The 25,432-nt window shown below is 40.5% G+C and overlaps 1 protein-coding gene across 2 annotated transcripts in view; it reads right to left on the reverse strand.

Moving 5' to 3' along the window:
- Positions 1 to 12,183, reverse strand: part of PLPPR4 (phospholipid phosphatase related 4) — a 31,297-nt gene extending 19,114 nt beyond the window's left edge. For both annotated transcript variants that reach the window (XM_075509236.1, XM_075509234.1), the window contains exon 1: positions 12,106 to 12,183. In XM_075509236.1, coding sequence (XP_075365351.1) covers positions 12,106 to 12,183 — 78 coding nt within the window. The remainder of the gene's footprint in view (positions 1 to 12,105) is intronic.
- Positions 12,184 to 25,432: the final 13,249 nt, after the last annotated feature.

Below are 25,432 nucleotides of genomic sequence, written 5' to 3' on the forward strand. Positions count from 1 at the left end.
GTATTGCAACTTCACTTCTGCACAGCATTCAACTCTTGAAACATTTGCAATGTCTTTTGTTATTAACTATTTGAAAGTCATACCTAATGACTTAGCCAGGGTCCAGGTCCTATGGGACAGAACATCCTATAACAGGACACAAACCTATTCCAATGAGCTAAATGGACAAAATAGGCAAAGCGCCTATTGCCCTTCTCTTCAGAAATTATGCCCTTTTATCTAGATGTGCCCAAAGGTTCATCTCCTAGAACGGAAACACAGAGCAGGCAGACTCATGGAACACCTTGCACTCAAAGAGTTTCATCTTCATTGTGTATTTTTCCATTTCTCTAATGTCAAGAAAAGGAAAGCCTCTCCTTGAACAACAGGCTCTGCATTACCCACAAGTCCACCTCTACTTTGATTATGGTGTTCTTAGGCAGGCAACTGTTTTAAATGGCAATACTGAACTATCAAAAATAGGTGATATATGAAGTGATATTTTATTGTGAGACACTAAAATAAAAGATGTGGATAACTTTTTTTTAAACTACTGTACGTAAGCTATAATTTTATTGTTAATTACAAAATAAAGGAATTGTAAGAATTGCATTTTACTGTCTTATGACTTCACTACAGGACTCCCATATTATTTCTGACTGTAATTACCCATTCTGCTAAAAGAAAAGAAATAATTCTAAAGGACTATGAATCTCCAATGTAACTGCTTGCAATACTAATGAATAGGTTTATAGTCAATTTGCTATATACAGTATGTCAGATCCCACAGGACATTTTTCTTCCTATCTTTTTAAAAATACAAATATAAAATGCATCTTCTAAAAGTCTAATGTTTCTAAAAAAAAAAGCAAACGTTTCTAAAATCTTCTAACAGTATAACTGTCTATTTAATATATGAATATTTATGGAGTGTTCTGCTTAAGGCAGCAGTAGTTCTGTAATTATAGACTTCAGCTCCCAACACCTTGAAAATGTCAAATATAATTAGATGGTAGAATGTGTATTGTTTTAATTACAAAATGGAATAGGAATTTTCCTGTTCCTAATTAGAATAATAAACCCCCCAACTTCAGTTCACATATCTTGACTAATAAGTCTTTATACTCTTACTTCCTTGGTTGGCTAATGGAGAAAGATCCCCGTTTAGCTTGTAATTTAGACCTGTAAATGTAGAGTTTGACCCAAGTGGTCAAACTCTGTTTGGCTTAGAGTCTTAAAGTCAGGACCATAATCAGCATAGCTATCTGCTGAAAAGGTTTGATTTGAGGTTCATTTATTTTTTTAAAAATATTTTTTTTCTTTTTCCTCCTATTACTTTCTTAAACTGTAAGAGCCTTTATTAAGCCATAGGACTTTGCTATTAATAATAATTAATGTTATTAATATTTTAAAAGGTTTTGCCATATTTAGCTAGAAATTGTCCAAGCATGAGAAAAGATGATCTCTATTCCCAAGAGCTCAACGAGGATGTAAATACCTAGAGATCTTGTAAGGAGAAAAATAAAAGGCAAAAACCTCCTGTATGTTACGTAGTGCAGGACAAACCAAAAGAGCATTCGGTAGCACAATAACTTCTCTGAACTGATGGGATATGTAATAAATCTTCCTTCTGGCCAAGAGCCACAAGACATATATGACATATTGCAGAGAACTGAAAGAAGAGATGGCTGTGAGAGGTGGGAGATAACAGTCCTTCAGGCTGCCCATCACTCTTCTGTGGGACATGCTGTGATTGCTCCTGGGGCCGTTTTGGGGTCCTCCTGGTTTACTTGTGAGGATTAAGATTATCCAGGACCCACTGCCAGCACAATTTATTACTGGTCATATGATATAGCCTACACATGGAAGCCACACTGGTCCTGCCCAAAACCCACAAGTTGGCTACCCCTTAACCACCAGGCCCAAACTTGCTGGGGCACCCCCAGGTAGATGGAAACGCTTCTGTTAAACTTCCCTATGATTAGTTTTCCATGGCTTCGAATGCACAAAAAGAGGAACCTGTAGAGCTGCAGCCCACTAAATACAGTATTGCCATTGCTACTAACAAGCCACAGATTTTGTATTGAGTTTGCAAGGACTCAGGACTGTGGCTTGTCAAACATGCTTTGTCTATACTTGTCTTGGCCTGCCTGGAGCTTCCTTTTTATTTGGTTTAATTGTAACAGCAGTTTTTCTAATGACCTTAGAAATTAGGCTATGCCTCATTTGTTTTACTTTCACATATCTTTGTATGGTACAACTCTGCATGATTTTTGTACCTATATCTAGTAGTAACAAGTAGTTATTCTGTATAAAATGAGCTATTTATGACTTTAGTGTAGCGCACCCCAAATCCTTTGTCAGGAGCAGTATGATGTTGATGGCGATTCTTCCTCACCCTAGGAACCACTTGGGTTCATTTTTATGTTTGCCAATGCGCTTTTACACCTTGCTCTTTTTGTCTGTCTTTTCACATTACATCCCAATCTACTATAGCTGGCATGGTTTACATATGTTGGATGCCTGTTCTTTGCACTCTGTTACCCCTAAAATCAGTTTTGCCAGCTGCAGTTCTGCATTTCTTTATCTGACCATTGGGTGAGTTGTTTATAGCCTTGAGGTCTCCAGTACCAGCATATGCCCCATCTCTTATCCTACACCTGTAACTCCTCCACATTGCACCCTCTGTAATGCAGGAATACAGGTCTGGTACGACAGCAGAGGTCTTGCAAATGGGGCAGTGGAAGGCCAAGCCTTAGCAGGAAAACCTTACTGGAGTGGATGGAACCTTAAATAGCACAAGGTTGTCCTTTGGATAGCTCAGCATCTGGGGCACTGACTTTTGTCTCCGGCCTTCCACCAGGCACAAAACTTGCTGTTCTGAAGGAAATACTGAACTGCTTGCTCTTGAATTAAAATGTAGGACCTTTAACTTTACTATTCCACAGGGTCTCTGCAGAGCCCTAAATTTCTAATTCAAGGTGCTCCCTCCCCTTGGAGAATTTCCAAATAATCAAAGCTTCACTAAAACCACATTCTCTGTGCAAGTGTTACAGGCAAGTCAGTAGCAATCAGATACTGACGGTTTCTTAAATGACACCATGGAGACAGTGAGGCTCAAACCAAAAGAAAGGCAACAAATAAGCACACACCACCCCCCTCAATTTCTCTCTTACCTTGAAAGAATATGCAACTGGATACATACATAATTCAAAACTCTCTCGGAATAAGTAGCTTCTATAAATTCCCTTTCTCCAAAACTGTACACTGGTAGTTATATAGCTAACTCTTATATCTGCCAGCTCATAACGAAGCAAAGAGTCCATGTTTATCTTCAGGAGAATAACATCTTAAAATCCACAGGCTTTGTGAGAGTGCAACCATGGAGTGTCACGTACTCAAATGTCTGAACCTGTTTTGTACGTTGCAGTTACGTGACTTCTCTCTGCTTTGCTAAAATGCACTACAGGCGTTATCTCTTATCACGAACTTGTATCCAGATCCTGTGGTGGTGGTGTACTGGGTTATGTTGGTGGCTACCAGCAGACACTCTTTAAATATGGATTACAAAAGTGATTAGCCTGGGCTATATTTCAGTCAGGCTAAGTAGGGGGAAAAATGAAATGCCTCTCTTGTAATTATAGTTGAATATTGAAGTCACTGCTCAGTGTGCTGCCCAGCATGACTTGAGTGATTTTCCTTGAGACTGGATGCAAATACAAAGGCTGTGGAATTGATTAGTTTTACCTGCCTGTATAAAAGATAGGCAGAAAAGAAAGAAGTACTATGTATGTAGCTTTCAGAAGTCGTCAAGACATGATTAGCCAGATGCAGAATAAAGATAGTATAACTAGCCCACCTGTTGAAAAGGGTTAAGGGATGCCTGATATGCTATTTGGATCTTTTACATTTTGTAAATAATTTTTAGACTTGGATGGTCAGGAAATTCTTAGATCCTTAGGTCATTCTGCAACCCTTCCACAGCAAGCAAGATGTTCCTGAGCATGGGGGCTGACTGCCTCCTGGTGTTTCTCTTGTTTTCTGGGAATCAGGGAATCTTTGTAAGGAACCAGGTAAATAAACAGGATTGCCTCAAAGAGATAGCTAATGAATGCCACTGGTTTTGCCTCATGAAAAAAATACCAGCCAAGTACTTGGGAGAAGGATGGTCTATTTAATACCTATGTTGTGTTCACACTGCAAGGCTATGGCATTGTGGAAGATTCTATTAAAATGTATCATAAATGCCAGTCCTTGTGCCAAAGAATTCATGGTCTAAATGACAAGGCACAACAGATGGATGAGACAAAAAAGAGGGCTGTGGTGGGTTGGAGGAGACAAGGTATTCCTATTCTTAGCCAGCTACTAACAGTGATTGCAGCTTTCAACCGCCCTGGCTGCTGTCCTGTTGTACTTTGCTGTGACATTCACAAAAGACAGGAGGAGAGAATGGAAGGAGGACAGGTCTCTTTTATCCTGACAGGAATGAATACTGAGGTCATTACTATGACTGAATACCTTCCAGAAATAGGTCAGGAAGAAGAAATGGTATCAGCCCAAATTCTGCCATTTTCTCTTGATTTTGAGAACTCATGGCTCCTGCTTAGCTAGACCAGTGCTGTACCTTCACCCTCAGTGAGACTGCTGTGCAGGGCTGGGATTAAGACCAAGCACAAGCTCAAAGGCATTGCAAACTGGGCTGTCACAAGGACTTTTGAGAGATGTTACTAAACACAGGATGGCTATAGAGCAGGGGACTTGCTTGATCTAAAAGTCAGGTTTGTAGAATTTTTTATGTTCTCAACTTAATTCTTAAATGCCTCAGGCTTATAGGGGAAGGCATTCAGGCTTTTCAGAAGTCTAAGATTTGCATCTGTATAAAGGCTTTTTGCTTTTCTCTCTGAACTTGAGTTTCTGCTGCTTCTTGTCCCTCGTTTGGATGCAGGTTTCATCTGGCCCAAAGCTGTAAGGAACTGGTCTTTTCTCTAAAGGATTTTTACCTCACCATTGTCTAAGTTTTGTGGAAACTAATTGCAGAGTCATGACAGGATGGTCTGTCTTCTCCCAGATTTAACACTATTGGATTTAATTTCAACTCATGGTTTAATTCAAATCCCAGGTGTCATTGAAATCTATTATCATTACCATTTTGGAAAATTAAGTTATCCTTATTTCCAGCATTGATTTTAGAGTTTAATTTAATTGTTTGGTGACTGCCAATTAGAGTCTAGCTTTCAAAATACAACAGATATCTTCGCGTAACTCCTGAAACCTCTTGATCTTTTGCCAAATCTTAATAGAAAACCTCTCAGTATGTGTAAGACCAAAAATAGAACTGAACACATACAAGTGATAAAATTTCTATTTATTTCAGAAATCTCAAAGTCATGCTGAATGCATGGTAATCCTAAAAGTGCTTATTTCTCTTTTTTGATAAGTGTATGTGAAGCAGCAACTACACAGGGAGAAACCAACAAAATAAAAATTTTTACAAAAATATTCTCAGGCAGGAATAAGCTAAAAATACTTTAAAAATATTTCTATTTAATTAAGTATATGAGTTGAAATAGAAAGCAAATCCTTAGGCACAAATTTTACAACACAAAAACCACCATTAATGCATTTCTTTTCATTATGACTTCAAATGTAATTGATGTTTCATTATATTAATTATGATTACAGTTAATTATGATTATTGATTAATTAAATCAATGATTAGTTATAAACAATGAATAACTACAAACAATGAGATTTAGGATATTGCACATACTGTTGATTATGAAACTTCTTTTATGTTCCTGCTGCAAGGTTATGGTAAATCAAGAACAGCGACACCTCAAAAAAAGGCGGCTGTTTTCAGGTCAGAATGTTACCAAACTTCAGCCAGAAGTTTCCTCAAAAACCCCATCTCTAGGGGACAAAGCTGCCAATCCTGACACAATACCACAATTTATTCTACCCTCTAAAACACATTGGTTTCCATACATAAAAAAAAAAAAGTCATTCTGTGGGTGCCAACCCTTCTGCAGTGGCTTACTCCCATGCTGTTTTGCCACTTCTGAACTCCCTTCCTACAAACTGAACTTTTAAGTGACAAGATCATCAAGCATGATACAATGTTCGTAACAGCTCAGCTCCTGTGTATGTAAGGTTCCACAATAGGCTGTTTACTAATTTTGGCTGCAGAGTAACAGATTTTTAATTATAGAAGAAAATCATAGAGAAGGGTATACATTTTTGGAAGAGGTAATCATTTGGAGAAATGAATATCCTTTAATTTCTAACTTATTCAGGCCTCCTTTTACTACTGGGGTATTAGGTCAGGAGGATGGTGCAGGACTGAAAAGGGAGCAGGGTCTTCTTTCACTGTAAGAGTTTCACTCAAACTCTACACTTGCCAAGCAAGTAGCCAAACACAGAGGGAGAGCTAACACATGGCATTTGCATTTTTTCTCCCAGGACAGCCTTGGCATAGGCCTGACACCTCCCTTTATGTTCCCCTTTTCTGCTCATCTTCTGCTAAAAGCTGGTAGTATGCAGGCTGTACGGCTCTTCTATAAGCATAGAAGCGATGTGGAGGATGTAATGTTGATGACTTGGCGAATGAATTGTATAGCTGCTTTGAATGAGGCTCCTCAGGCCTCAGAGAGCCCCTTAATATTTTGGGGATGCTGGTCCCTAATGCACTGTTACAAACAAATCTGACATCTATCCTCTGCGAGTCAGCCACGTGACAAGGTCCGCTCAATGAGCAGACTGTTAAGTGTATTTCTTCTTCTTCCCCTCCCCTCACACATGGTTGACTCTTTTGAGAGAAAAAGCAATGTATTTGGAAAGTATTGTGCTACTTCCACAGTATGGGGATAATTTAATCTTCTGCAGTTGGGGGTTTTTGTTGTTCTCCGCCCCCCCCCCCCCCCCCCCCGGCTAATTTAAGCATAACAGAAAACCTATCTAGAGAGAAATGTGCCTACACTGTGCCTCCAAGACACAGTGGTATAGTTTAACTCTTACATTAGATCCAAACGTCCTGTTCTTAGGAAGAAAGATTTAGCTCTATAGCCTACTCTCCCTCTACTCTTATTCTAATCACTGCACTCCCTTGGCTTTTTGTGTCTCTTGCAGTCGCACCTATACATGACTTGCAGGTGACAAAGTGCATAATTTAGATGTGGTGGGTCATGCATGGCTGAATAGCTGAAAAAAATTCCAGATGTGACTGAGAAGTGGCACTGAGCTACCAAGTGATGTGTACAAACATTTGACATTTCACACCTAGCTTTGTCAGTGTATGTTAGAAACAAAAGGAAACAAAGCATCTGCTGCTGAGACACAGTGAACATTCTCCACGTGCACTTATTCCAATGGAAGCTGATGACCTCCTGCGTTTTGCAGCCTGGAGTCCTACAATGATAACAGATCTTTGTGCTTTCTGCTGGTAAGAATTCCAGCTCCTTTGGGGAACAAGAAAAATAAGTAGTCTTCCAGTACTGAAAGAAGTGTTTCCAAACAATCCTGGCATGATTAACTCCTGGCTATGCTCTGGAAAATGTAGAAAAAGCAGCTATCTCCATCTGTATGCATGCATCATACACAAAAGTCTAGAAGACAACATAAGGAAAAAATTTAACTGTACAAGGGACATTGTCTGAAATGTCTGCAATTTTAGTCCCTGGAAGTTAAGTAACCAACAGATGAAGGCTGTGCCACAGGAACACAATTTAGATGGAGAATAAGTGCATCAAGTCACTCAGATTGACAACACCCTGGCCTTTTGCATTCCCACATCTGGGGCACCGGATGAAGCAATAGTGCCACTGAAGTCAAAGGCAAAATTCATAGCGACTTCTGTGAAACCAGAATTTAAACCAGGAGTTTTTGAAGTGGGATAGCACAGGTGAAGACAGCCTTCTTCCTTTACCAAGAAGAAATGTATCTGTCTGTCCTGCCTCTAAAGTGTGACCATTCTGCCAGGAACAGAAACTACATAACCCTGGAAATTTTCCAGATTCATATTAAAATGCAAGACATCCATATTTCTTCTGTAAGTGAATATACTTACGATATGCTCTGAATATGCTGAAAAGGAAGTCAGTTAACAAAAAGCAAAACTTATTCCAGGAATACTCATTTTCAATATCTCCCAGAGGCATGTAGACATTTAACCATGAAAATGAATTCCTACTAGACCAGAGTGACTATGAATTTTCATGGCAAGTTTTGTCTTTCTCAGCTATGCAAATGAAGCTCAGATAACCCATACAGTCTACAGAACCCTAAAATGCCACAAGCATAATTAGGCATAAAATGGGCCAAACTGCCTGGCAGTGCCGACTACCACGTGCTTCAGGTAAGCAAGATGCACAATGTAATCCAAAACTATTCAGCTCTCAGGAGTGTGTGCTGATCAGAGGCTCTGCTAAGCAGAAGTATTACCAGTGTTTTAAAATAACCTCTAAAACATTCTTATGATACATAGGATAAATCACCAAGTTACGTTATTTTATGAATCATGAAACTTGAAAATATGTAATTGAAAATGTGTTAAGATATATTTCATAATGCTCATTTGTTTGCCTCTGATGTTTTTAGAGAATGACCCATCCACATTTTTCAGAAGCTCCATCTCTTATTTCCTTTTCATTTCTATGTCTTCCAAAGCCTGATTCTCCTTTTGCTTTTCCTGTGTAAATGAAGAATAGCTCTAGTAATAACAATGATCTTAAAAGGGGCATATTGGTTTTATGCTTTAACTCCGTTGTTGGTAAAATCTGCTAGTTTGAATTATTCTTAAATGACACTGAAACCAAAATCAGGCCGAGTATTTCTTTTGAAGTTAACCATCAGTTGGCCTGCACACATTCTACATCATCGTATTTTATCCAATCCTGAAAGCTGCTGCCACCAAACACATTTTACAGCACTTAGTCTCATTCATAACATATTCTTAAGGCTTTCAATAGCAGAAAACCCTCAGTGTCAGAACTGTATTTGTTTGCTGCTATTTCTAACGATAAGGTCCTTCTGAAACAGAGAATGTCTTGTTCTGCACGCCTGAATTACATTAGTTATTACAGATATTTTTTCACTCTTTAACTGTATAATATATTTCACTTGTATAACATGAACACATCCCTTTCCTACCACTTTGGAATTTTGACTTCCTCCTCGACCCAACACCCTTTTTTCCATATCTTTCCTTTTGTCTAATGTTTGAGAGAAAAAACAGCACTTTTTTGTAATGTATTTTCTAAACAATCTGCTTCTCCTTTGGCCTCGACCTCCTAGGTCTTGATGCAAAGTGGATGACAGTAAACCCTAATTTGCTTGTTTGAAGGTGCAAACTTCATGTGCTATTTTTTTTGTTGCAATTCAGTGTGGGGAGGGACTGTCTGCTATGAATCGGACAGGGAAAATTAAAGTGAATGAGTGGGAGAAGACAAAAAACATAAAAGAATTGACAGCTTTCAGAGAAGAGAGGTTGAAAGCCTGTTTCCCATCATCCATTCAACCACCACCCATGAAAGTAAAAGCTTTAAAATTCAGAGAGCCTTAGTTAAATTGAGTAAGTTTTGGTTTTAAGTAGTTGGCTGTTGTTGGATCACATTAGGAACTTACCTTCTGCTTACAAAGGAAATCCGTATTACATAGTAATGCCAGTCAACCACACTGGGCGACTCCTCTATCCCTTACACTTGCAAACTTCTCATTGCAATTAAATTATCTTTGATTAAATCCCTCTTTATGAGCTACAATTCAATCTTTGGTTCTCCTTGAGCCAATCACAACGGAAGAATCTAAGCCATCATGTTCTTTTTCTGATGCTGCTGAAGTGCTGGCATCTGCCTGTGCTACAAAGCTCTAGAAAGGCATTCTCATTAGTCTGATTAGAATTAGTGGGCATGTGGGTAAATGCCAGGTGGGTGTACAGGAGTAACACAAGCTAAGTGTTTCTTTCTAAATATAATATGAATTGTTGTCACCCTTTCACTCAAGTGATTTGAGTACTCAACTAAAATGTGGGAAATGTGTGTTAGATCCTCTGGCTGTGCAATGAAAGAGGGCTGATAACTCACCAAAGAGTTTCCTAATCAATGCTTAGGCTCAGGTGTATTGCAGTCAGTTTTTTCTCTGGATGTTGCTTTTACTTGTACTGAATACCTACAAGTTCATCAGTTCAAGAGGGGCCGTAAGTCTGCAGTTCAATAATTAGAATTCAATCCTGGGGGAGAAGGGCTTGCACAGGCTCTAGACTCTGCTCCTGTGACTGAATAACACAGAAGTCCTAAAAGTTCATTAGGAGACCATTCTGCTAAGTGAGGACTCTGACTCCCTCTCAGCGCAGCTGGGTGTTGAAGAGATCTCCACCTCTTTTTAGATCTAGCTGTAAATGACTTGCTGAAGGTGGGAACTGTACACAGAGCTGTTTAAGTTCTTCATTGCTCACAGAATCCTTTGCCTTATCCCTTGGAACAGCTACACAGAGCTTCTAGGGGAACTACAAGTATGTAATTAATATTATATAAGGCAACTCTTTTGAGCAGCAGGCACACGTTTTGTGCTGCTGCTCTGTATTTCATCCCATCTTGCTGCAGGCCAAAGCACAGCCCACCAAACACACAGTTCTGTTGTGCCTTGCGGGATCTCTACATCGCCTCCTGCATTAGAGTTATGCCCAAGGTGAGGTCCAGCAGTCTCCCTCCCTGTTCGGATTCCCAAAGCAACAAAGATAGCACAGAGAGTGAAGAAGCCCCTACCTTTTTAGGGGCTTCTCCAAGCTTGCCCTCTCCCTCCTATGCAAAGCTCCCTCCTATGTAAGATATATGGCACAGCAAGCACCTTCCATCAAAGGGCTTTTCTTGAGCAGGCCTAATTACATTGACAGGATGTGTCTGATGCTTCCATATAACCAGCCTCTGCAAAGCTTTCCAGTTGGTGCAGCTTACTTTGGGTTAGCTCCTGACCATGTCCAGGTGCTCAGGGAGTGCAGGGGACAGAGACACTCCACTGTTACCCAAAATCCCTTCTCAACCTGACCCCTTCTACCTCCTAGAGAACCTTCAAAGCCCTTCAAGTGCACCTGAAAGAAAATAATTTTTGTTTTACATTTCACGCAATATTTATGTTTTAATATTTTATACATTAAGTATTGGATATATTTTTATGCTTTTATTTAGCGTACCAGTTATAGTTAACTTACACTATACTTTACCATTAAGTTCTTCACATTATTTTCACAGTCTCTCTCCGAGGTAAGTTACATGGTGCCTCAAAGTGCCTCAGTGACTTCCCTGAGAGTGGGGTCACCTGAAACACTTTGCTCAATCTATAAAACATTTTTACCTCCCTCTTACTGCTGTGCCATTAAACAAATTCACATTGCCCCAATTTCCTTAAGCTTAAACTGTGCCTAATCGTGATCTTATAGAAGTACATAAGTGACTGTACTTTCCAGGGGGGCTAAATCCCTCCAAGTGACACACCAAGCGGCTAGTGCCTCTGCAACTCCACCTGCTACCAGCTCAGCAGCCATAGCAGGTTTTGCTCTTTAAGATGTGCCGAGAACCTCATTCCATTTTCAAAACAGACGTTTTTAGCTCTGTTAGAGGAAGCACATAATCCAGGGGTCGGTAAAAACATACCGCTGATTATAATTTTGAGAACATTTCTCTTTTCCTAAGCATTCCCTTACGAACGTGATTTTTATTCTACCAAAGCAACGCGAGCAGCGTTTGCCTAGAAGCCAGCCTTCTCGAAACATGTCTTCCTCCCCAGAGGTCCCTGTGCACATAGCATGATCGACTTGAGCAACCCTTTCATTTTCTGAGCAATTCTTAGACACAATTCCCACTTGAAAAGACTGCGAGGAAGAGGTTAATTTACGCCTGCTCCTTACGGGGGGCTTCGACGTGCTGATTTCGGTAAGGCAAAGCAGCACGAAGGGATTTTGCATCAGACGGTGCGGAGCCCGTGCCGAGGCGAGCCCCCTCTCCGCGGGGAAAGCGGCATTCCCCGCGGAAAGGCGCCCGGGCGCGCCGCTCCCCGCGCCCGCCGCCGGCCCCCCGCCAGCCCCGCCGCCCCCGCGGCTGCTCCCGAGGGGCCCGCTCGGCGGGGGCGGCCACTCACCTCCACGAAGTAGAAGCAGGGCAGGAGGGTGACGCTGTCCTTGGTCACCTTGCCCTTTTGCCGCTCCTTCGCGGACATGCTGGCGGGGGCTGCGGCCGGCGGCCCGGCGGCAGCGCGCTCCCCCGGCCGCTCGCAGCCGCCCGCCGCGGGTCGTCTCCTCCTCCGCCGCCGCCGCCCGCTAGCGCGTCCCCTGCGCCGTGCGCGGGGCTGACGTCAGGAGGCTGCTCGGCGGCGGGGGGAAGGCGCCCGGCCCCGGCGGCGGGGGTGCGGGCGGCGGGGGTCCCGGCCGCCTTAACTCCTTCGCGCCGGCGCTCCGCGGAGGGTCAGAGCAGCCGGGGGTGAAGGGAAAGGCCCGGGGTGGTGCGCTCAGAGCGGGGGAAGCCGGGGCTGCAGCAAGCGGTTTGTGTATGTGCACCTGAACAGGATCCCTGCAGGCACGAGGGTGTACAGGACGCTCCATGGGGAGTTCGGGGCTTTTACCTCGTGTCTGGGAAATCTTTCTCTGAAACAGAGTGGTAGAACGGCCCTGGGAATGGCATTCCTCTGTGGCCAATGTTCTCTTGCAGGTGCAGTCTTTTCGAGATCGAATTGCTGAGGACAGCTCACCCTGGCCTCAGCGCCAGGCAGGGGGAGCGGTGTGGCTGGGACTGAGCAAAACGGAGCTCTTCATCCCCATGTGCAATACTGAGGCATCTGATTTCTCTAACCTGTGAAGTCTCTGGTGCAGTTCCTGCTACAAAAAGAGAACATAAGTAACCTGAACAATTGTTTCCATGGTGAAATGTGTTATTTTGAGATCCTATTTACGGATCAAAGTTTGCAGCCTTTTCTCAGGCAAGCTCCTGTTGATGTCAATGAGAGCTACCCTGGATAAGGCCTGCAGGAGTTCTCTGTATGGGATAGAATTTGCCCTCTTTGGTAGCACATTAATAATGTCTGCAAAGGTTGTCTTGTGCTTGTAAGCTTATTCTTGCACTGTGGTGTTTAGCTTTAATGTTCAAGGAGAGAAGCGTGACTCAAGCAGTCATCATTTATTTCCTGTCCCTCCTTTTTGGGGGGAACATGGGAAATAACCTGCTGTTCTTGTTCAGATGGTTGCTAGTATTGTGGCTGCTGAGGCCAGCGTGCTATGGCAATAGAGGTGAAGATTCTCACCAGCCCCTTTTCTTTTCTAGCTGTTCTCCCTTCATTTACCCACAGACGATGTGCCAATCCACGCTCTGCACTGAGCAGGCAAGCAAAGAAGTTTCATAAGAGGGTAAAAGCAGAAACATACTCCATGCCAGCAGGCAGGTGTGGAAGGCATATCTATACTCTCACTCCAAATCATTGAAAAAGACTTTTCAGAGCTGCACCAGGTTGCAAGTGTTGCCATACCGACATGTAGTCTTGTCCTAAACCCTGTTAGGAAAGATTTCCAGGGTTTCTGCTGACTCAGGGGGACAGGGGACTCATTGGTACCCCTGTGAAAGGGAGGTCAGGGGGCTCCAGGCAACAGAGGTGGCCAGGAGGGCTTCTGGGAGTAGAGGAGCTGTGAGCAGAGGAGGTTTGTGCCTGACTATCAGCACCAAATTCCAGGAAATGCTTTTCAGTGGTGTGTGGGTGTCTGGTAGTGTGGTTCCTACCCATCAGTGGTGTAGCCTTTAAGTAAAAAAAGTCCCTTTTTGTTAGCTTTGCTACTGGGTTATTCCAAGTAAAACAGCAACAGCTGAGGAGCTGTAGCAAGACTTTGCTACTGCCAAATACGTAACTGTTACTGGGGAGAGTGGCTAATGAACGATGGCCACTTTTAGTTGCATTTACTGTATCAGCTTCGCTTGTTCTGAATCCATGAATCTGGCTTGAAAATCATTAGCACACACCATTAAAAATTACTCGAGTGCTTTCTCTGCCTCCGTTTCACACACGATTGCTTCATTCTGGAAGAGCAAGGGCGTTAGGGTGCTTCTCTGGTAAAATGAACCGAGAAACTCACATCGTTATGTAACTTCAGAAACTGGCAAAAACCCTACTATTAATTATATTTTATTATTGTACTGCCTAAAGGCCAATTAAGAGTGCAGCTGTGATAGTTAGGTACAGTAAAACACAGGGTAGTAACCAGTCCCTATTCTACAAACTCTCGCTATACATAAGTGTCTGGTGGGAAGGATGCAATGCAAGCTGTGTGACTGCTGTAAGGGCAGGAAGAGTTGTGCTAATTCACTGGTTTTGTTTCTCACTATTTTGTGAAGGTACTGATAGAGGGAGTTAGGAGAGGGGTTATACATGATTTAGCTGAAGTGAAGCAATTACTTTTTTGTCTTGACAGACCTTGACAAGAGCTTCTGCCCTTTATCTAGTCAAATAGAGGAGGAAAAGGATCATCAATGCCTGGGTCCCAGAGTGTGGCAGGTCTGCCTCGCACTAGTCCAAAGGTGATACTGATGGGCAAGTATGGACATGGCTAGGGGGCATTTCCCACCCTCCTCTCTGGGCTTGCTCTTGTTCTCTGTTGAGTCTCAGCTGTAGCAACCACTTTCTCAAGAGTAAGTAACCAAGGTACAGCTAAGGTGCCTCTTCATCATTTCACCCTTGCTGTGCTGCCAGCAATGCATTCCTAGCTTCCACCTTACCTGCCCAAGCCTCAGAAGTAGCACCTGATGGACTCTGTGCAGAGGCTCTGTATCTCTCTTCATCTTGCAGTATCCAGAGGGGGCTGCAGTCATTTGGACCTTACGTCCCGAACTAACATAATGGAGTAAGAATATTTCTTCTCTACTTCTCAAGACTGACATTTAGGTTCCTGTGTGTCCTCTTTCAAGCACATGAATATTGATGGAAAAAGGGAAAAATTCCTTGCCGAGTGTAATGATATGGCTTTTAGACTAAGAGATTCATCTATGTATTAACACCTGGAAACACACAAGTCCCCCCAGTGCTGTTGCATTCAGCTCTCTTGACAGTTAGTTATTAGAAATTATGGCATTGATTCCCATTTACATAAAAGCTCATTGGGTTGCTCTAGAAGTATAAGCAGCCTTCAAGTGGATATAACATACATTTATATCCTTATTAAATTCCCTTAACATTGATAGAACAGCGTGAAATGGCTTTTGTGTAAATGAGTATCTCACCTATATGATCTCCTAAAGGAAAATGTGTTGGTGGTAACAAATTCAGAAAACATCTCCTGTCCATTTCAATCAAGATAGTCTCACAAGAAAGTGTGGTGATGCATGACTTACAAATGCCTATTATCTCTGTGCAGGATAGTCATATGTGCAGGATCTGCACTAACACTTACAGCTTTTTTTACCCACCTTCAAGCCATCTCTGTAACAGGAAAGTGTCATGGAAACATGTTAACATAAAGCATAAAACTGTTTATGCTTTGCTTGGGCAAAACCAATCGAGTTCATGGAAAAATTTAAAGAACTTGGGGAACTAATAGATAAAATTCATAGATCTGCAGTACAGGCCTCTTCTGACTCATCTGGAATAAAATTTTAAGGAGAGAGATTTATTCTTCCTTCAACAAAAAGAAAACTTGGCCATCAGTGGGTGCCCCTGGTGATTCCAAGCTGATTTTTAAGAGCTCAGCTTGACACAAAACCTTGCCCCACCTAAAGAAGTATTATCGGTGGAGCTTCTTTAGATGAAGAAAGCACCTTTCTCGGCACTTGTCAGGCAGACAGCAGCTGCCACAGTTATTAGAAACATGATTTGAAATTATTTTCCTGCACAGTCTAGTGTGGTTTACAGTCATCCATTTAAAAGACTGTTGTGGTCACAAGACAGATAAATTTTTACAAATATTTCATGAACAGGCTTTCTAATCTTCGGTGCAACTACTTTGATATAGTCTGTTACTTGGAGAAAAGAAAATGGTGGCTCCCAGGACAAAGTCTAGTGTGTTGGCAAAGCTGCACTGTACAAAACATGACTGCAGGTCATCCTCTCTTTATCCAAGTGCTCTCTTCCCTCTGCAGCAAAGTCTGCCTTTATTCCCAGGCTTTGGTAAGTGCTGGACACAGGCAATGGCTGTGATCTCACTGCTTCCATGGGAACAGAAAGCACGCTGCATAAGCAGGGACCTGTGCTATATCACTGAATAAACCCCCCTGCGAAAGCAGGATGAAATAATTTGGGAAAGAATTAGAATTGGTCGAGAGCTGCTGGGTCTGTGGCTGTGCAGATCCACGGGTCAGACAATGGCACTGGGGGGTTTGTAGCAAGCAGAAGTTTGGCCAGAGGCTGCAGCAGCAGCTGCAGTTGCAGTTACCGTTGCTTAGACGCCTAAGAAAACCTGCTTTCTCCTGGTTGCCACACAATTTCCCTGCACAAGGGCCATTTCTGGGACTGTGTGTATACACAGGGTTAACTCTTTCGTGTTATATAGATGGATTTTTTGGTTTTGTTTTGCCCACTGAGCATGGAATAGATGATGTGAACTCACCATATTAAAACTGTAATCCTCTTCTGGAGAAAGAGTGGCATATGGGAACTGGGCTCTGCTGTGTGGAACTGACATGATTTTTGTTCTGCTTTGCTTGCCATATCAGAATTCAGAAATGCAGCAGTGTGTGTGTATATATATATTCTTCTTTTTTTCCCCCAGTCCCTCAGGAAAATGTCTGGTTGGGGGAATTTGCTGTGTGTATTGAATTCACGTGTTATTCTGTAGTTAAATCTGCCCTGAGCAAGTGAGGGGACATTGCTCGTTTTACAGTCATCCATTTAAAATATTGTTGTGGTCACAAGGCAGATAAATTTTTACAAATATTTCATGAACAGGCTTTCTAATCTTCAGTGCAACTACTTTGATATAGTCTATTACTTGGAGAAAAGAAAGTGGTGGCTCCCAGGACAAACTCCATGTCAGACAACAAGGCAATGTCTTTTCTAGCATCCCAACAAGGTACCCTACGTGTAAACCTGGTAAATGTGATGAAAGAGAAAAATGATAGGATATAGCAAAATTGGGTAGCTGAATGATATCAAGGGCATCACCTTAATTATTAACATTTGCATTAGCTTTTCACAAATGCAAGATTATTTTTTCCTTGCTTTTTAATGTTAGGGCAAAATTTGCCTCTTTGACCCATCTGTAGCTCCCATGTGAGCAGCACATAGCACTCTTGGATAGATGGCATGTGACAGCACTGGGAGATTCATAGTGGAACAAGTTCAAAACATACAAAAGAGATCCACAGTGCAGATGGGAGAGTTAATTCTGCATTGAAGCTGTAATTGCATCAAGCAATTGTTTCTGCACTATACCTAGTAATCTCCTGTTGCTATAAAGCTCTGTCTTCTAATGTCTTTTCTTTGGCTACTAGATATAGGTCATAGCTTTAAAGTAGCAGACGACTCCGAATGATTCCTGGCTTTCCTGCTGCCTTTTACACTGCAGTGTTTGGTCTAGAAAATAAATTTTGTATGTTTTGCATGAGTCATGATAGGATCATTCTTCTGAATCTGTGATGAACACATCTACATAGTATTTTGCAAACGCACGTGCCTGTGCTTTCTGGCCTTAGGCGAGTTTTGGGTTGCAAGCCATGTGGCTGTGGAAGCGTAATGCTGGACTGTGGTTTGTATGAACTGCTTCCCCTTAAGTCAAATTTAGCACTGGGCTGAGTGCTTATGTGGCTTTTAGTGAAGCTGCCTTGTGGCTGGCTGATGTGGAATATGGGAAAAGGAGTTTATGTTTGTTATGTATTATGCTCAATATGCTTTTATTTTGATGCTGATAATGGCGTATTCTTGGTCACCTGCGTGCATCTGGATTTAAGATCTTAGTTACAGGCATGAAGGCATGAAAACATCAGAATGTGAAAATCCCAGACTGTTTCTGGGATATCAATGGCTCTTTAAAGCAACTTTGTGTAGGTATCAATAAGGCACAAATCCGAATTTTTATGCGGTGACCTGTCACAGAGATTTTGCTTGAATCTGGGCAAGTTCTTATCACCAGCTAATTAAACATCAGCCATTTGGTGCATGAGCTGAGGCAGAGGTCAAGTGAGAAACTGCAATCATGCAATTAACTGTAGTACCCATTTGTCTAAATGGAAATGCAGAAGTCCCAGCAGGAATCCTGTTTGCCCTGCAGTCTGTATGAAATACCATGTCAGAAAAGGGCTGATATACATGTCTGACATTTTGAGGAGTACTGCTACAATAGCCTGTTGATATTAACCCGGCCCTTTCTAACCACTACACATATTTGCATCTGAACTTAGTTTTGCCATTTCCAAGACTCTGATGTCATGTTTTGCCAACTTAAATAACCTCCTTCTCAAAATTTTTTTTCTTAAAGTAATATGCATAAACACAATATTATTTAATACATTTTAATGAAAAATGCATGCTTCAAATTCTGTGAACAAGACAAACTGCGTGAATATCTTTGAGAAGGAAATTTAGCAAGTGGATGGTAAAAACACAAGATGGTGACTTATCATAGGAGGTGGCAGGAAAAATGTCTAAAATACTAAAATAAGTATTTTTCAGAGTGTTCTTAGATGTTCCAAATTCACAAGAAACAACAAGCTTTTATTTTTGCAGTATTGAAGTCTAGCGTTAACTTTCCTATGAGAACATCAGTTATTTTGGAAGTCTATAATCATAGTGCTGTTGGTTGTCAAGGGCACAAATTAGGTGGGCTCAGGACTGAAGAAAACTCCTGTCCCCCACCATTAAATAGTCATTTTCACTGTTAGCTATTAAAACCGAGGCATAAGAACCTACCCTATGTGTACGTATGCACATAAATATGTTTTTATATACTTATGAGGTCTTAAGGCTTAGATGCAATGTGGCAATTGAATGAAATCAAATGTCAGCTAAAAATGACTGCAATTCCACAATAGCACTCAACATATATCGGCATTAAATATTTATACTGTATAGAACCAGAGAACTCTATCACTGAACTAATAGAAAAGGAAAAACCATGAAATGCATATTTTATTATTTGTATAACATTTTCCTTGAAAAAAATCTACATCATCAAGCAGCAGAAAAACCCATTATCAATAAATGTTATGCAGAAATAGCACAGCACAAGAATCAGTCTATCATCTTATTAGACTAAAAGTGAAAAAACTGATCTGTGAATAAGTTGAGTAGAAATAGCTTGATTGTAAAAACTAGTTGAATATTCACAGAGAGAATGTTCTTTATAAAATTAACACTTGGGCAAAAATATAAGAGGCTATAAAATCATTTTGTATCTTGGTTCTGTAACGTGAGACTGAAGAGCTGTCAGGTGGCTTTCAGCCCCTTTGTGATCATGCTTAGAAAGCTGTTAAAATCAACCATTGCTAAATTAAATGTGGAAAAGTTTGTTAACAGTGGGAATGTAGATGCAGCAGTCAACAGGTGTTCACCATAGAAAGGGAACAGTAACTGAATAATTATTCCTTGATATAGATAAAGATATAACTGTACAGCTTGCATTATCATTAGTGAAAATAACTGAGGATTTAGCCCTTGATGTTAAAAAATTATGTCTGTCAATAGTGCTTGCATAGCAGAGGTATGCCAAATAGGCATGCTTCTTGGACATACCCTGATGCTCTGGATAGTTTTTAGCACAGAACATAAAATGACAGTGGCAGAGATGGATATTTAGCCCTCTGAATAGTTAAAGCTGTAGTGCTCAATCTTCTTCCAATGACATGAGAAGTTGCAAATTGCAGTCCTTCTCTTGTCATGTGATGGAATCTACTGTACATATATTTCCCCGTCTGTCTGCACACGTTCAGTAGCTGCAGTGCTTCCCAGGAGCGTGGATTTACCACACACATGGAGATCAGTAGTACTGCCCATGCACAGTAGGTGTAGTCTTATGGACCATAGTTGTGCACACAGTAAATTGGATTCACTCCAGTTTCTATACATTCCCAATGAATAAAGGCCTATGCAGCCAGTTAAATATTGTCTTTATTCTATACCAAATAATTTGTTTCTATGTGACAAGTTTGTTGTTTGTAGAAACTTCTGGACTTCTGTCTGACAGAAGTATAATGCTGAAGTTCAGAGTGCAAATCCTGAACAGAGGTGTTACACCCATGCGCTGCTTGTTCCAAACACTGTAAGCCCGTATTTTCTGCCACTTCGATTTTTCTAATACAGCTGCTCCTGCCTCTGAAACTGAAAGGAATATGTTTTTCAAGATGTAGTTATGATTGCCTGTATTATCATTGATTGCTGATATTTTGGTTTCTGAAATAATTGAACATTTTTCTCCTTTTATCTATTATTCAAATTATCTATTATTCTATTATTTCAAATATTTTAGGAAAAAGCAACAAATGAGGCCTTACATAAAAAGGGAGCTGCATATAGTTAGCAAAATATCACTGGGCAGTTAGGAATGAGTTTCCATTAGTGTTCAAATAAAAAGTTAGTACTTTGCTTATGTAGAGGACACAAAGTGGAGTGGTTGATAGGCATTCAAACTTATGCAAATTCAAATGCAACAGTTCTGAACCAGTTCTTCTCAACAACATCTGTGTGACATTGTTGTAGTCAAACAGGTTCTAGAGGAAGTAATTTGGCTCCATGAGTTTGGCTTTGGGATTTCCTTAAAGTAAGTCAAAATGTCCTTTTGTTGATCTCAACATTCCCAGGGTGGACAGGCCAATACCAAGCTTTGCTTTCTATTCCTATGTATAAATTTGCCCTTGTAGAATTATGCTTCTGCAGAGAAGCACATGAGCTCATAACACACACAGAGTTTGTTTATTACCTAAAATGTGGCTTCAGTGGAAACACTGTATAGTTTACAATAATACAAGGTTGAAATTCTCTGCAAGATAGTGATTGCTTTCAGCCTACTGAAGTCAACTGGAAGTGAAAGACTTCAGTGACAAGTACACTGGGCTTGCTTTCGATCTGGGTAAGCAGAGAACTCTGGTATTTCATGTTCAATATTGGGGTTATTATGATTATTCATCTAAAATACTGATTTAGCTTATCACAGTAAATGAGTACCTCATAATTTAAGATATTTATCTGAGGAAATTAACTGAGGAAATTAAATATGAAAAACTAAGACCTTAACAAGACCTTAGCTTTGCTAGAAGAGCTCTTTGATTAGACATACCTGGCATAGTTAGGCTAGTAAAAGCTCAATATGGATTCAGTGATATTGACAGAAAAATTCTCTTTATGGCTTTTCACTTGGAGAATAGGAATATGTTATCCTAGTTATGAGACTTACTTTGTTGCAGTATAAAAGACAACTATCTTTAAGGCTCCTGAAGTAAAATAGTCACACTTTCTTCAACATAGTTATACAATCAAATTTTGTAAGCTGTGCCATGGCAATTTGCCTGAAGGGAAGCTGAGAGCTGAACTAGTATCTTCTGAGTCTTGCCAGTGCCTTAAACCAAGCTTCCATTTCTTCCTGTGCCAAAAACTAAGGGCAAAGAATAATAAAACACAGACCGAATGAATTAGTTTAATAACTGAAGGAAAATTATCATAAGTAATGGTGACAGTGATAATGAGAAGATATCCATCATGTAAGGGGGTGATTTGTCTTGGTGCAATTCTTTGTTTCCCCTGACTGGAATATCTTAAACACATTCAAGCCATTATGACTTTTCACTGAGTTTTAAGGATTGTAACTTGCAGAAAAAATGGAGATGCTTGTTTGTAACTTGAGTGATGTGGGCCATATTCTGCTTACAGGCGTGCCTGTACAAGATGTGCTTGAGAGTTAAATTGGGTGGCATTTTCTAGGACTGTAGTCATTCAAGAACTTGTTTTGGTTTTTTTTTTAAAAAAAGTTAATTACTGATAATTAATTCCTTTAAGTAAATGGACTGCTTTAATAAATAGATATTTCTACACATGCTTGGGAGCATATGCATATTAGGATATATAGTTTCCAAGTTGTCAACTCTGCATCTAAATTCAGTCTGTCTTCTGGTACATACCTACAAAAATCTGCAGATTTTTCAGATAGCATTTGGGAGTAGGCAGTTATTGCTGATGGTCCCAGATTCACTCCCCAGATAACTGTCCTGCAACAGCTTGTTATGTTTACAGAACGTGTGGAAAATAGAAGATGATTTTGCAATAGGGCAAGCAGAAGTGGAGGCTGTGTATCTGCTTGAGCTGTGTGCAGCTCACTGCATAGTGTGGCAGTAAGTTCTTGTTCTGTGTAGGTGCTCCAGTGAACACCAATGGTAGGATAAAAAGAAATGCAGAAGAGCAGGGAATTAGACATATCTGATGACTTAATTAATGCTTTTAGCTTCATGTTCGTCCATTTAGCACCTGGCTTTCCCTGGGTGGTTGTTCCTGAATTGGAGACAATCTAGAAAGAAAATGGCTACATATAAAATCTGGGGAAATTATGGCTCAAAGTGTTACCTAAGATAAACTGAAGTAGCTCAAGTGTACCTCAACTTTGTTGCCTGCAACCACGCCCTGTGGAAGCATTCAGGAATGCCAAATACTTGAAGTGCTCTAGTAACCATAGCTTCTGCAGGCCTCTGCCTTGTGGACTGGCAGGTGGAGAGTTCTCCTGCTGGCCTTGTGTCTCTGTAGTGTGTCTGTCGGTCCACTGACATGTCTCCAGAGAGAGATCTACAGATCTGACATCTTTATGGCTTCTGTATAATCAGAGAACTGTAAGAAAGCCCCAAATGAGGGACAAAGGCTTTGCTCATTTAGCGTGAGAGGAGTTAGTCTTTATCTTTGATTTGGTAGATGTATATACTGAATATAACACCTGCATTGATTACATGATTTACAACGTCATTTCATGGAGTTGTAAACTTCGCCTAAGTAGAAGGGTTGAGGACAGATTCTGTTGATGTTATGATCTATTCTTTCTGGAATGACAATAAACAATTTAATTTGTATGGAAAGCCAATACTATATAATTGCAGACATAGTTACAGATACATAGTGCTAGAAGATTTGCTATATTATATATTTGCATGATAAAAAACCACAGGCCAAAGTCATAGCCTTTCACATCCCATATTTGCGCTGTAAGAGAATAAAACTTGCCCAAGGTATAATTAAATGCATTATAAGGCATCTACTGGCTCGCTTGCCTCCTTGTAGTGTGGCACATGCGTAGTTTTAAATAAGTATGTGCAAGTATGTAATAAAAACCCACATTCATTTGTTTATTGTTTGTGCAGCTCAAATGCTGCACATTGGCTTCTGCCTGTAGCCTGACTAGATACATGGATTTTCTTGCAGGATTTTTATTTTGTTTAACTGAAACAAGGATCTCTGAGTACAAAGATGATAATGGGATTCCTACTCTGAACTTAGAAATCTAGATAGTTTTTTCCAGGCAAACTCAAGTCTCTCAATGGTTCTAAATAATTCATCTTTGATAACTTCAATCATTCTGTAAAAAAATCCATTTGTGCTTTAATAATTCAGTAACATAAACTGTGATGTTTTCCACATTTTTCCAAGATCCCAATCTGTGTGTATTATAGCCCTTTTAATTAATATTTTATGCATAAATTCTTCAATGACTTAGTCATTCAGATTGGATTGAAACTTACTCCTTGTTTGTTTGGTAGCTGAAGTTTAGCAGCTTAGATATTCTAATGCCCCAGCAACTTTGAATAAATCAACTTGTCCAAGTTCTCTGTGGTCTAATGATTACAGAAAAGCTTAATGCTAAATTAAATCACATTGACTTACTGGTTCTTCACCTGGTAGAATAGCTCAAAATGTCTCTACAACCTCAAAATCTCAGAAAAAAATCTTTTGTGACTTGGACACATGAAGGTGGCTCAGCAGAGACTCTCTAGTCACCCTTGGTATAATTGTATCCAAAAGGAACAGACAAGAAAGCAGGAAGCCTTAATTCTATTCCTACCAAACTCTGTAGCTAGAATGGAAATTAAATTGAATGTAGATCTACACAATCAAGTGACAAACAAGAGCAGTGTCTACATCCAGGAATGTTCTGCAACGTGTCACTAAAACCAACCAGATGGAAAGTGCTGAAAGTCCTTTAGGTACCTCAGGGAAACAGATGTGTGACAGAGATGTTGCTTTTCTGAATGCTTTCAGTTACAAAAATCTTGTCCTGCAATATTTTCTAAAAGAAAATCAATTCCTCCAAGTAAATGATGTCCCCTTAAAACCCTAAGAATTCTTTATTTTCAGGAAATTCATCCATTACTTCATTTCTTGTCAGTAGTGGGAGTAAAATAGAGGCAAGTTCTTTGATGAATTTGAATGAATGCATGCCTCATCTACCCTGACAGGCCTGCTGAAGGCTTCATCCTGCACCATGTGAGCTTGTCCCTTCTACCTGAACTCTCACTCTGTTTAGTAGGGCTTGAATGCAATAAGCAATTTTGGAACTTGGACTTGATGTCGCTCGATATCAAGAGTTTTTATCATAGAGAAGTCCAGGATGCACCCTTTTCAGCATACGTGTGGCATTAGCAGTGTAAGGAGGACAGATACTTAGGAAAGATCATCTGAATTGATTTGAGAAGGGAGATGCTGTGTAGCCCAGCAAAATTCAGCTGCCATTCCCAGGGAGTTCCAGCCTGAGGAGAAGCTTTATGAATTAAGTGATGGGATCTACAAAAGGGGAGAAGCTCTTTTTGAACAATATAGAAGAAAATAAGAAAATGGTGCCCATGGACAGACAGACCTTTCAACTGGATAAGTCAGCTGTCAGTTAACTGTGGAGCAAGGAGCTGTGCATTGCCTGAGGCAACAGATCATTGTAGGTTAAGGGAGCTCTTAGTGATTTGCTTTGGTAAAAACTGTTATTGAGCTAAAAAAGTTATTTCATCCAAACACTTGTAAATCCATGAAAAGAAAGGCATTCCTTCTTTTAAATATTTCTTTTAAAAGCCCACAACATTTTACATACTGGGATCTCAAATTAATGTGCAGCTTAATTAGATACCAGAAGCTGTTTAAAATCTCTTTTCCCACTGTGGGCAAATGGATGTCACCCTGCCCAATTTTCAGCAGTACCTCTGAATTGCACTGAAATAGAATTATTTATATCTTTAATCTAACTCAAATTAAAAAGCAAACTGTTGGATTTTGAAAGAAGCAAAAGCCTTACAAATATTTTCTTAATTCCAAATTAATCCAAATATACAATAGCGTAGTTTTCTTCATCTTTCCCAAGAGTCCATTTGTGTTGATTGAGGGATTTATTTGTTTGGGATTTAAAAGGCTTTGATAACAGAACAGCAATATAAGCACTTATTTGGTAGAATGTAATTTTCATGTGTTTTTCATTACTATTATTTGCCTTCCTGCCCTGGCAGAATGCTTTCTGGATACAAATTCTAATGATAAATAGGGAACTGTGACC

This window comes from Mycteria americana, chromosome 7 (assembly GCF_035582795.1).
Source record: "Mycteria americana isolate JAX WOST 10 ecotype Jacksonville Zoo and Gardens chromosome 7, USCA_MyAme_1.0, whole genome shotgun sequence".
In the NCBI taxonomy this organism is placed as follows: domain Eukaryota; kingdom Metazoa; phylum Chordata; class Aves; order Ciconiiformes; family Ciconiidae; genus Mycteria; species Mycteria americana.